Here is a 14,082-nt window from a genome sequence, read left to right on the forward strand (position 1 = left end):
CATGATAATTGGAAGCTAGACACCCAACTTTGTTGTCTTTCAACAAAGAATCCCAATTCCACAGAATGAGGTCCTACAATGAAAGTAACATCATTTCATTTCCTTAGAAGGTGAAAGGCCATGGGAAACTTTCCCTTTTACTCCTCACTATGGCACAAAACCAAAATTTTCTCTACTTTTGCCCTCCAGGCAAGAAAAAGTACACAACAAAAGTTATCAAAATCTTGTCTCCTGTTTTTTCCCCAACATTTCTTTGAATAACCTAAAATTACCCTCACACACAATTTTCAAATTCTCTCTCCAAAGCTTCACTTCCCCCTTGATAAAAATCAAAGGCCAGAATGTAGCCTTTCAGGTCTGCAATACAACACAGTCTGTAACCCATGTTGTACAGATTTCATTGCACTGTATTTTCTGACAGAGTTTTTCCCGTTGAATAAAATAACTGAGTTATCTTTATTTCCTCCACCTTCTGTCAGTTTTAGTCTCAGACATTTTTCTACTTTTGAGATGGTTTTCATGTAAGCAGTCATTCATCCCTTGTTTTTCAGACTGCTCTACAGTTTCAGGTAAACTGATTTCAAATTCCATTGGTACACATTCTATTAAAACTTCTCCAAAAATTGCATCAAAACCTAAAACTTTTTCAAAAATCTTTTCCAAATCTATATCTGCAAGATTATTAGCATCATTTGAATCAGTATTATTGTCTGCATCATTCCCTACTTCCATAACATCATCATCATCTGGCAAATCTTTTAGATGAGCTCCAACAATTCTATCATCTGTTAGTATTACCAATGCCCAAAAAGTGGTACTTCTCTGTGATGTAACACTTACAGTAATGACAACTGTGCTAAGATAAAAAGTCTTCTGTATCTAGGTTGACAAAGCTAGTAAAATAGAGCAAAAAATATTAACATAGGTGACAAACCACACCTGTGTGGCAGTAAACAAAAAATGCACATACGGCCAGAAGGTACTCTACAGTACCACGTGGTTTTCTGCTTATTTCATACATAAAAAGCACAGATTTAACAAAAGAGCTGCACGAGAAGAAAAGAGGATCTAACCTTCATTATACCTTTGCTAGTAAACACAAAAATTGCTAACAACTGCGTGACAGTAAATAAAAGAAAAACGGTCTCTACAAAGCAAACCTTCAGCTGTCACCAACTGTTACGCAAACTAACACTTTGACTAGCAAATAAGATGTAGAAGGCAGTGAAGTGTTTCCACGATAAATATCTACTTAAATGTACCCGCCAGTCTGGGATGTGGGAAATGTGTGTGTGCGTGTGTGTAACAGGAATAAACAAGGATCAAAAGAGACGGTACTTAGAAGTACTGACAGGTAGCAACTGTGAATTGAAGGCACTTGTCTGATATGTAGTCTTGTATGGAAACAAAATATGGACACTGAAGAATTTGGGCAAGAAGTGAACTGGTACTACAGGAGAAAGTTGAAAATTACATGGGCAGACTGGGTAACTAACGAGATGGCACTGAATCAATTTCGGAGAAAAGAAATGTATACCACAACTCGAGTAAAAAAAGGGTTCACTTCATAAGACACACCCTCGGGCATAAAGAAATTGTCAATTAGGTGATGGAGAGAAAGGTGAGGGTGAAAACAGTGATGTGAAGTGGGACCAAAACAGTGATGTGAAGTGGGACCATGGCTTAAATACAGTAAACAGGTCCAAATGGATGTACGAGGTCTGATCAACAAATACTGAGACAGATTTCTTCCTGTAGATTGCGTAACGGTTACCTATCTGTGTCATGAATATTTGAAAATAGCAGGTTTTCACGTATAATGCACATAGGTGACAGCACTCTCATATTGGTAGGTTAGTAGTAATGCTCTTTTTTTTCTTTTTTTATATAGATGCTCAAGATGTCTCAAGAGGAGCAGTACAACTGTGTTCATTTAAACCACACAGCCACTGACACTTACAAAAAGATGCAACAAGCATACAGTGAAGCTGTACTACCCCGTGCAACAATGTTTGGGGTGTTCAGGAACTTCAACGAAGGCCAATTTGTCTGTATAACGCAACGTCGGCCTGGTGTTTTGGCTCATGCTGTCACTGAAGTCAACATCAACACAGCTTGATCATCTCCATGTGCCCTTTGTTAGTGCCTGTAGGGTGCCATGTCTGTTGACTCCTGAACAAAAGGCTGTGCAAATGGAGACGAGCCGCGAGAGGCTCCATCTCTTTGCTGATGGAGGAGATGCATTTCTGGAATCGATTATCACCAGTGATTAGTAATGACTACATCATTAAAATCCTCAAGGAAAACAAGCCAGCACAGTGTGGAAATTGCCTGGTTCACCAACACCAAAAATGGTAAAGTTGCAGGGAATGTGACTGAGATCACATTTTTTGATTGTCATGGAATGACCTATCAGCACGCAGTTCCCCTCACACTATTGTTCCACCAGCACACATGTTAGTACTGGCTAAACTAAGGAAGCACACAGCAAGGAAACAACCAGAACTTTCTCATACTGGTTAGTAATTTCATCATGACAATTGGTGGCCTCACGTAGTGAATCACGTCTTGCAGTTTCTGGCTCATTTCAACATTACCTATGTACCACATCTGCTTTATAAGCCTGATCTTGTACCCTGAGATTTTTTCTTATTCTAGTCACTAAAAGCAAAGCTTTGGGGCATTCAAATTGAAAATTCTGAAGCAGTGCTCAAGAAAAGTTAGTCGATTCTCAAGAACCTCATAAAGGGGCGTGGGCCATATGTTCCAGAACTGGCAGAGACGCTATAAAAAGTGCATTCAAGTCGGAGGGCAGCACTTTTAAAAGGGTCACGTAAACATAGAAATGGAGTAATAAACATCTGTGGAGGGGGGTGGGGGTGGGTGGGGGGTGGGGGGGTGAAGTCTCAGACTTCATTGATCAGCCTTTGTAGATTGCAGTAGCTATGCAGAGATACAGAAACATTACTATTGTGGAGGCTGCATGAAATCCGTCTTCAGATGGAAGAGAACAACAACAAAACAACAACTTTGCAAGACACATACCACATCAAGCATAAGCAAATTCTGCCAGCGCACAGCTGCGACCCCAGACAGAGTGGCCAAGCCCTCTGATATCTGATCTGGAGACTGCGGCCTCTCCGTGTCTTCTCCATCCTCATCTCCGTCAGGTGCATCGAGATCTTCAGCGCCGCTATTTGCACCTTCGTCTGGGGCAGAAACTGGCAATGTGACGAGTGCCTCTGCCTCACTGTCCTCCAGTGGATCGAGAGGATGCAGTGCGATGTGCTTGAAGAGGGCTCTGTTCGCCCACAGAAACACACCCATGTAGTCCACGTGTGTCGTCGCCAGCAGGTCGCCGACAGCTGAGAAGCTGATAGATGTGCACGCTGAATCGGTCTGGGAGAGGAAAGAAAAGCAATGAACACACATTTGTACTTTTCTTACAAGTATATTAAACACAAATGATGACATACTTTAATTGTGTGCAAGACAATACCCCATTCACTGTATACACTAGACTCTCGCTAATTCGGCCATTCCTAGCACATATGGATGTTGGATTAGTGGAAGTGCTGGATTATTGAGTGTCTGAAATTTATTTTATTCATTTATTTTGTTTTTTATTTATTTTGAAAAAACAGGGGATATAGTGTACTGTACTTTATTAAACCAAAGGATACAATTTTAAAACATATACTTTACTAAATCCAAAAATACATTAATTTTCAAAGAAAAGTTAGTCCTTGAGTGTACAATATACTGTACATAATTATACAGTCATATCACTCACTATGAAACATGTACCTAATTTTTAACTGTCGCAATGATGATATGCCATGGTGGCATTCTTTATCATGCAACCACTTTACAAGCATTACATCGGTACTGTATGTATCTGATTGTTGCATAATGTGCTCCAGGAAGACCTCGGCAGCTTCAGCAGTGTGAGAAATCTTCATGCTCTCTTCTCCTGTTCTTCTTCTTCATCACTTTCTTGCACGCTTTTGATTATTTCTTCATTTGTTAAGAGTTTGGTCCATATCACAGTTTCCCTCATACAGCCATTTAGTAACATCTTCATCATCAATTTCTTCTCCTCCTGGAAGGTTGCGAAATATATCAGTGTACAATGTACTGTAATTGATAATTCTGAATTGACTGGCTTATCGCTGTCACTCACTACTGGATACAACTCTGCATCAATGGATGGTCACAATTTTCTCCAGCTCTTCATTATGGTAGCACTCTCCACTTTATCCCACGCTTCAGCTGTCTGGAAAACAACATCATGTATGTTAATTGCTTTCCACGCCTTCAGCATAGTCTTCATAGAGTCATTTTCACTTTCGTGCAGCAAGATGACGAAAAGTGAATGGTGATAATAATGTTTAATTGACTCCAAAATTCCCTGGTCCATGGGCTCAATTAGGGCTGCCACATTGGGTGGGAGAAAGAGTGCTTGTATACCATTGGACTTTAGAGAAACATCTGAAGGATGACTGGGAACATTGTCAATTATAAGAATAGCTTTCAGTGGAAACTTTTTCTTCTTTAGGTCTTTTCTTGCAGCTGGTGCAAACATTTCATGGAACCACCGAGAGAATATTTGTCTGTCCATCCACGCTTTCTTCTCAGCACAATACTGCACTGGAAGAGTATTTATGTCAGCATGTTGAAAACTACGTTGATGTTGGGATTTTCCAATCACCATAAGTAGTAGTTTATGACTCACATTTGCATTACAACGCACCATTAATGTTACGCGGTGTTTCAGTTGCTTGTAACCACGAGCTTCCTCCTCGTTCTTGGCAGCTAATGTTTTTGAAGGAAGCATGTTGTAAAAAGGGTCCTGTTTCATCAGCATTATACAAGGCATCAGCATTTAAATATTCTTCTTCTATTATCGTCTGTATCTTGCTTACAAACTCATCAGCGTCCTTATTGTTCGCTGAGCGACTTTCCCCGGTGACTATCAGCTGCCAAATGTCATGTCGTTTCTTCCAGTTTGATAGCCATCTTTCACTAGCTGCAAACAAGTTACTACCACCAAGTTGTTTGTTAAATGCAGCTGTTTTTTCCTTTATAATTTGGCCACTGACTGGAATTCCTTTACTGCGTTGTTGTATGAACCATCTACATCCAGTTCTTCATTCTCACACTTTCGCATAACCTTTCATTTTCCCAACTTACTACCCATTTGTGTTGAGTGCTGTCGAATAACATCATCTTTCTTTTTGATGTCACACAGTTGCTCATCCAGCATTGAACTCAGCAACAACGGCTTTCTGTGAAGAACCTCGATTTAACTTATCTAAAATTTCGAGTTTCTGCTTGAGGTCCAGCGTAACGTGTTTCCTTTTAGAAGTCATGAATCCGAACTGTAAAGAAAGCTACAATTTCAAATACAGTATATAAAGTATCGTTTAACTAAGCATTGTAGCACACGATAATTCATTGTGTGTGTGTTTTTGGATGTGCACTGGATTACTAAGAGGCCAGACTCCTGAGGGCCGGATTAGCGAGAGTCTAATGATTGGCTACCCGTAAACAGCATAATGGAAGCATTTGTTCACATTTACCTTTGCTCATGCTTATTTACCACTTCTCACTAAACTAAACATCCCACTGAGTGTGAAATATGCCCAGTGATTTATTTCCTACATGCAGAAGATATGAATGTAGTAATCTTTTCATATTTTTGTGCCACAGTCATGTAATAATGTCTGAATGATATTTCCACCATTTGACTGTACAAACTTCTTTACTTTATATTAAACAATGGAAAATCCAGGATGGAATATAACAATACCAGAGAAGTGTGCAACACTTCATTGTCCGCCACTCCCACCATACTATCCCTCCCCCTCCCTGCCCCAGCCTCATCCTTCCCCCCACCCAGTCGCCAGTCACATCATGCACTGGTGCTGCTCTTTGAGACTGAAGATGTGTGTGCAAGTTGCGTTTGCGTGAGTGAGTGAGTGAGTGAGTGTGTGTGTGTGTGTGTGTGTGTGTGTGTGTGTGTGTGTGTGTTGCTGACAAAGGCCTTAATGGCCGAAAGCTATAATTGTGTGAATCTTTTTGTTGTGCCTATCGCAACTCAGAATGTCCGCTATATGGTGAGTAGCAACTTTCCTCCTCTGGTATTGTTACTTTATATTACTATCACGATTTTGGCCTTAAGCCATTATAAAGTACAACAATGAAAAATTTTTTTTACACATGCACAGAAAGTGAGAAGGATCAAAATTTAACATAAGTATGCCATGCCAATGTCAGATTAAAATTTATCAAAGACATACTACTTACACGTTGGGTAGAACTAGAATTTGTCAAGTGAAGTCATCAAGTTCCAATGAGCTGGGAGTCCCAAATTGTAGTTAAGTGCAAAATCACCAAAATGTATGGCAGACAGGTAGCAAACATGTCTTTCAGCCATAGAAAAACTAGCCACAGAATAAACATCAATACAGTACTTACATGTGAAGTGAGCATGGTCTGAAAATATACTATGGAAGTTACTGGCTGACTGGTGGCCAAAGATGAACAGCATAGGTTGAAAGTCTATGTTGCACAATCCAAAAGATGCAAAACTGAGACATATTCATACATCTTTGGAAGAAATGTGTTGCCTGTGAATACATTTTTAAATACATCTTTGAAAGAACAGTCTTATCTGTGAATACAAGGTGTACACACTATGTCTATAGCACGGAAACATGACATCATGCCAAAAGGAGTACCCCAATTCATGTAATGGTTTAAATGAGAAATATGCACACGTCCGTGCAGTGTAGAAATTCTATAACCATGACAGAATACAACCATCTGTCTAATCTTATTATAAAATGGATCTATGTGTCATACATAAATATGCCACAGAAAATTATGAAAGTTTGCAATTGCAATATTATGAATTGTAACCAAAATGTTGTAGTAGATCAAGACCACAGGGTGGGAACTTGAGTGTCTCCCACTTGAGTTGATGTAACTTCTGCGTTACATTTGAAATATGGGATGTGCGTTATCATGAAGCAGCAGCACCCCTTGTCCACAACAGTAGTTTTCGACAGACATGCTGTGCCATACAGATTCTTCATTCTCCGATCGATGTCTACTAGTGTTTGTCCTTCGGTGGTCAAGAAAAGAATGACAGCACCTTGGTCCTGTTTCGACACACTTGCTCAGAAGATCACCATAGTTCACGTTTTCACGTTTACCGCAAGCACATCGGAATGACACGAATGCCAAATAATCCCTTGCATACGTGTCACTGTTCGTATAAGGCATTTTCCCACTTGGAGTATGATATATGTAGATAATAGGCATCAAAATACTTGTCAGGGACTTGTTTACCACCTAATAATGGTTTATTAACTAATAAAAACTGTTGATGCAACTGGAATTGGTAACTGTCTTGAAACTAGAAGCGTGTGACTCAATTTCATACATCATAATTGACATTTCTGGAGAGCCTGAAGCTGTCATTCATTATTTAAACAATGGAACACCGCACCAGTTACAAATTTTTTTCACACTTAGCGTGACAGTTTTCCATAATTTTTTCAGGTTGTCAAGAGCAAATATTTACGTAAGTATTTTGTGTGGTGTTTTCATTTGTTTTGTTCTGCATCTCTCTTGCACAGTAGCACCTTTCTTAGGTTATCAGGTTCTTTACTTTCTCAGTTATGCAGAAAACCACACAAACGCAAACTATCACTCACATAGTTTGTGTAACATCACAAAAAATACATATGTGAATACTGCACTTGATAGTGAGAATAAATTCTTGGAACACATTTTACTCACCATGAAAAAATACATAATTTGCACTATGTTTAAACCAAAAACATTTCAGCAATGGAAAGTGAGTGAAAGTGTCAACAAGTGCTTCAAGTGGCAGAAGGATGACACACGCTAAATATAGTTTGACAAAGATGTCACAACAGTCACAACAACTGCATATGTGCAGTAGAGACACAACAGTCACAACAACTGCATATGTGCAGTAGAGACAGTTTGTAAATTGTTGTGCTTGCTCGTGGAATCTTTATTCGAACAAACCTAGCTACTCCCATCAGGCACCAAGCCAAATAGAGCTTGGCATCAGCTGGAGATACGGCACATTAATTCCAGGAACATAAAAGCGGGGTTATACTGTACCTACATTGCCTGCATCAGAGTCATGTTACACTGCATATATGCTGCAGCAACACCCCTAAACAGGAACTTTCTGATTGCTCCTTACACATGGATCTCAGACAGAGATAAGACATCAACTTCCTTTTCATATTCTGGATCATATAAACAGATAAGGTGTTCACTAACTTTGTCCTTTAGTCGTCTATATATTGGTGCATAATGCTAAGGATATTCAAACAATTTTCTTTTGTGTGGGACCCTTTATTTATCTGGATCTCTTTTAAAACATTGTGCCTCACTGAGAAGTTTCACCTAAAATTTAAAGAGACTTATCTCATACCTGTAATCAAAGGAATTTTGCCACTGGTGAGAGTGGCTCCCTTATATTTTCAATTATTGGTTCCACTAGTCCACTTTTTCTCTTCCTGTTAATGTGTCGGCCACGCCTTGTGTCTCCCCCTACCCAATAGCAGAAACTCACACAGCATCAATGTGAACACCACCTACGTCAGCAGTAATTTGGTCAGTACCTGGTTAACTTGCCCAAGCTCATACAGGGTGGATAATGTTGCTGCAGAACCTCAACAATGCCCACAGATGTATGTGCAATTGTTGATGTACATAGCTTCTCATTGGTACATCAATGAAGTTTATGCAAAAAAAAAAAAAAAACACAAAGGATGATAGAATGATAAGAAAATGGGTTAGAACATTTCAAGGCAGCTGTACTAATACCGTATTTACTCGAATCTAAGCCGCACTCGAATCTAAGCCGCACCTGAAAAATGAGACTCGAAAGAAAGGGAAAAAAAATTTCCCAAATGTAAGCCGCACGTGAAATTTGCGACTCTAAATTCAAGGGCCGCACCTCCAAATCGAAACAAAGTTGGTCCATTGTAATACGAGACACAATTTAGGTCGAATGAATGACGATACAGTTACAGTAGTTTGGTTCGAGTCGTAAGCTTAGCAGTTAAGATTTACCAGGTAGCCATTGCTATGCGTCAGGCGCTCCATCCGTATTTATACGGGTACCCTTCCTTTTACACGTGCTTCGTCTGGTTTGAATCGATTGCTTACTTTGCTTTGATCTGATAAGTGCCGTTTTCTTTGTTATAGGTGTTTACGTCACTCTAAGCTGAAAACGCATTACTGTACTGTGTCATGCATTGTTTGTCGCATTCTGGTAGTGCGTGTTTACGGCCTGTCGCCGCTCGCGGCATGTCTTGCTTTTGTGCGTGCTACCGCCGCTTACAATAGAAAGAAAGAAGAGAGGAATCGTCTCATTAGCGAAACAATGGCAAGAGACTGCTATTTGTTGTTACTAACACTGCTGCTTTCTTTGATAATTATCATCAAGAACAAAATAATAGACTGCGTATGATAGAACATATTCTGAACGAGAGTTACGCAAAAATTTTTCTCCGTTTGAAAATCTTTGCGGCCGCTTCTTGAGAACATAAAATTCTGCACAGAAATTACAGTCATCTTAGATTTAAAAATCTAGTCAGTTGCCGTGTTTCATTTCTGACTGTATCACTATTAGGCATAAGAATAATACGAATATAAACATGACACGATATGTATATTCTTCCGCGTTTGCTGTTGTCTCACTCTAGTTTCGTAGTTTATTAGGGAGACAGAATTTAAATGAGATAGCAGCAAACACGAAAGAATACATAGCAAAATGTTTATATTCATATTATTCTTATGGTGAAGAGAATACTGCATGTGATTCACATTTCATCAGGTTCCTATTAGCAAACATCTCTTCTCACAGGTAGGAAAAAATTCAGAACGTAGAGTTGGCCATATTGACAAACATCCCAAACAGTCTTGCCAGTCCGATTTTTGTAGTACATTGAAATTCTGCTACATTCGAAAATGAACAATACGGAATTTGTATTTACTTCGTTGGATAATGTATGAAAATGCAGTGGGCGCAACTCGAGGCAGAGAAAAAAAGTTCGTCTTCCACCTTTTTTTAAAAAAAATTTATTTACTGACGCAGAGGTTTTGGCGCCAGTATTTATCTTTGTGCCTAAAAAGCAAGCCTGTGTAGCGCTACATATATTCGACGGCAGAACTTAAGTTGTGGCGGCACCTACCAACATTTTTCAGAACTTCCGCTTGCTTTGCACTCAATTCTAAGCCGCAGGCGGTTTTTTGGATTACAAAAACCGGTAAAAAAGTGCGGCTTAGATTCGAGTAAATACGGTATTCATGATGAAATCTTAAGTGGATGACCATCTGTCTCCACTAATCACTTGCTGCAGAAAGTTGCTGTGTTATCTAGTGACTTTCTTTAAGTTTCACGATGTGTTCTTTATGAAATTCGTACAGAAAACAAACTACTTGTTTCCCCTATGTATTCTCGTAAAGCTCAGTAAATAAGGTGTCAGATTTTTAAGCTGAATTGACACTGAGGGGCAAAACATGAGAGATTCATATTGCAGAAAAATCAAAAAAGGAAAAGACAGTGAAATGACACAACAGATTTTTAAGAGACTGTAATTCAAAAGTCCGTTCTTTATTCTTTTGTAGAAATTATGTTAAAAACTAGAGGAATTTATAAACTTTTTCTAATAATAAAATTGTTTTAAAAAAAGTACCTGCCCTTGTCTGACAAAAAAATGATATTTATTTAAAAAGCATGTCTCACATTTATTTATTTTTCTTCATATATTATTTTTAATTTGGAGTCCAGATTTTGTGCAGTGTATAAGACACACATATCCTTACCTGAAATGAATCAACAAGTTTTCCCGAAGGAAGGTCCCACGTGCGGATACGACAGTCTGTGCCAGCAGTAACCAGCCACCGCGAGTCGGGACTGAAAGTCGCGTCTGTGATCTGCGCACCAGGGTGTCCGGCCAGCTTCCGCACCACTGAGCGACTCTCTGTGTCTGCCACCGACACTGAAAAGTCTTCCAGGGCAATGGCAACCAGAGACGACTCGTGATGTGTCCGCAGGAACAGTGGCCGCTCGTCCAGGTCCACTTTCGACAGTGACTTTGTACCTGATAGCAACACATTCATCTTCAGTAAAATCCCTCAGAGACCAGAAAATTTCTTAAAGGAAGTTATTTTCCTGTGTACACTTTTCTTTTGTTTTCAAATAAACACTTTATTTCAGTATTTAGAAATTAATTATGCCTCTGTGAGCATTATCAAACTATAGCACGATAAAAATTGTTATGACTGAAGTATGTTATGTTCAACACATTACTGGAATGGAAAAGCAATGAGACAGCATTCCTAATATAAAGGTAGGCAGGAAGAGTAGGATTTAACATCCTTTGAGGTCACAGGAGAGGGAGCACAAGCTCAAACTGCTTCAAGGATGGGGAAGGAAATTGGCTGTGCCCTTTCTAAGGAACCCTCCCAGTATTTGCCCAGAGAAATTTACGGAAATCTCAGAAAATCTAAATCTGAATGGCCCGACACACACTTGAACCACTGTCTTCCCAAATGTGAATCCAGTGTGCTAACCACTGCATCATCCTGCTTCGTCCTAATAAAGAGTTTCATACAACCGCTGTAGGTCTGGGCACCACTGTACCAGATATAAAGTCTATTGGCCATTATGTGGTTTTTGTCACTGTACCAGCATATATAACACACTAAAATAAATTACCATATATAACTTACTTTAATGTGTTATACTGGAGAACTAACATTACATTAGTGTAAGTGACGTATTTTACAGTAACCTTCACAAACTGAATTTATCCTCCACACCTTGTCCAGAAACAGATCTCCCATGCCCACTGACTACCCGCAAAAGAGTGCCCCCATTGTGACTTAGTTCCACATAGGACTGGAGCAACTGAATCACTTTCTCCGCAATGGCTGCAACTATCGCTCACCATGGCATGAAATGAGTAATATCCTCCCCACCCCTCTCACAGTGGCAGTCCACTGATCCCCATCTATCCCCTTCTTCCCCCTCCCCCCCCACCGCCAACCTATACAGCAGTCTTGTCCATCCTCATTCCACCCCTACCCTCAACACATTGCCTCATATCCATCATACAGACCCAGGTGCAGGACCTGCACATACATAGCCTCAATACTGCCTACTCCAGTCCTGTCACAAACATTGCCATCAGGCTTCTTGCCATCAACAGCACCTTTCTGAATAGTGCAGGTAGAAACTGACCCTCCAACATATCCTTTGCTACTGTAAGCCATCTGACCTCATCCTTTGCTGGTCAGTATCCCCACATGCCGCACCCACTCCCACATGCCTCCCCCAATCCTCCCCTCATGCTTACTTGCACTGTCCTTTCCCTGCCTCAACTTATAAACAAACCCATGCTCAGAATACCCCAACACCCTGCTCCTACCCTGCTATAATTCCCCACCCCACATCTCTTCCGAAATCCAATACTCAACCCATTTAAGTGTACCTGCCTGCTAATCGACTACTAGTGGCTCCTCTAGATGGTGAGTAGCAAACATATTCTAACTCATATTGTTCTCATTCCATCCTAGGTTTTCCTTTGTTTGTATGAGGGTATGTTAAAAAGTACTGCCTCCAAATTTTTATGTAAAAACTCTTAGATATTTGTATATAAAATAAACTTTATTAACATCCTACATCACTCCTGATGCCCACATATTTATTTCTCAACATAGTCACCCTGGTGACTAACATGTTTCTCTCAATAGGAGACCACTTTGTTGATACCATCACTTAACGATGTTTAACTTTGTTGACAGAGCAACAACCTTACCTCTGCTTGCACCGTTTCATCACTAATAAAGTGAAGTTCTCAAACATATTTGTTAAGTTTTGGAAATGGATGAAAATCGGATGGGGTCAAGTTGGGACTGCCTTCGGGTGGGAGGGTGGGGGGGGTGGGGGGTGGGGGGGGGGGGGGGGAATTCAATGACAGTGAAAGCAATGGATCAGATTGCTGTAGATGTTGCAGCGCAACGAGACGGTGCTCCATGTGGGAACGAACACTTCATATTCAAAAATTTATTTCAGTATGCTGTTATCCACTCACAGACGTAGTGACGTTACATACCGCCAGGTGACAAGCTACAATTATGAGCCTTCTAGTGGCAGAAGGCTGCAAATATGTAGACACAAAGAATACAGATTTTGAATGTTAACAACGTTTCTTTTGTTTAAAAAGCTTTAAGAGTTTTCACATAAAAAATTTGGAGGCATTACTCTTCAGTAAGCCCTCGTATTTTCCCCCTACCCTGTCCCTTTACAGATCGCTACTTTCGTTTAATGCCACAGATGCATTAAGGTCCGAGCTGCCGGAGATAGTGGTCGTGTGTGCATGAGGTGTGCTCGCTTGTGTGGATGTGTGTGCATTTTTTATTCCGAAGAAGGCTTTGACCGACAGCTAAATGTGTAACAGTTTTTTCACTGTGTCTGGCTGCAACTTAACATGTCTTCTTTATGGTAAGTAGCAATCCATCTTTTTTGTAATACTGTTAATAAGTGGAATGTAGGTTCATGGATGTCTGAGAATATACAAACCAATAAAGGAGGAGTTGCCAACAGAAAATTGCTTGTTCTCTAACTTCACTACATTACTAACAAGGCATTTAACTTGTTCTGGTGGTTTCTTCAATGTGTACCCTTTTATCCGACTCACTGTTGCAATGACATTAAAACCTAGAAGTTTATGTGAATATTGTTCCTACCCCTGGTATTATATTCACGCTTTGTACCATATTTTCAGAAAAAAAGAAATACTAGAAATGACATAGGACAGTAATAAGCGAATATATACTGTGAAACAGTTGTCATGACACCAAGTTATTAAAAGACTGAACATTCAGTTTCAAATAGCAAACTTCATTCTTAAAACACATTTCTGCATTTTGAAAATATGCTCTGTGTATGTCAAATTTTCTAAAGAGATGGTACCAAAACTCATTAGTGTGTGGAAATATGCAGGATAAACAAGTTTC

General features: G+C 39.8%; 1 protein-coding gene across 1 annotated transcript in view; it reads right to left on the bottom strand.

The window, feature by feature from the left end:
- The window catches only part of LOC126424525 (WD repeat-containing protein 36), a 114,047-nt gene that overhangs the window by 23,543 nt on the left and 76,422 nt on the right, over positions 1-14,082 (bottom strand). The window contains exons 9-10 of the mRNA XM_050087259.1: positions 10,885-11,162; positions 3,046-3,399 (exon numbers count right to left, since the gene is read on the bottom strand). Coding sequence (XP_049943216.1) covers positions 3,046-3,399; positions 10,885-11,162 — 632 coding nt within the window. The remainder of the gene's footprint in view (positions 1-3,045; positions 3,400-10,884; positions 11,163-14,082) is intronic.

The sequence above is a fragment of the Schistocerca serialis genome, chromosome 10 (assembly GCF_023864345.2).
Source record: "Schistocerca serialis cubense isolate TAMUIC-IGC-003099 chromosome 10, iqSchSeri2.2, whole genome shotgun sequence".
NCBI classification, from domain to species: Eukaryota; Metazoa; Arthropoda; class Insecta; order Orthoptera; family Acrididae; genus Schistocerca; species Schistocerca serialis.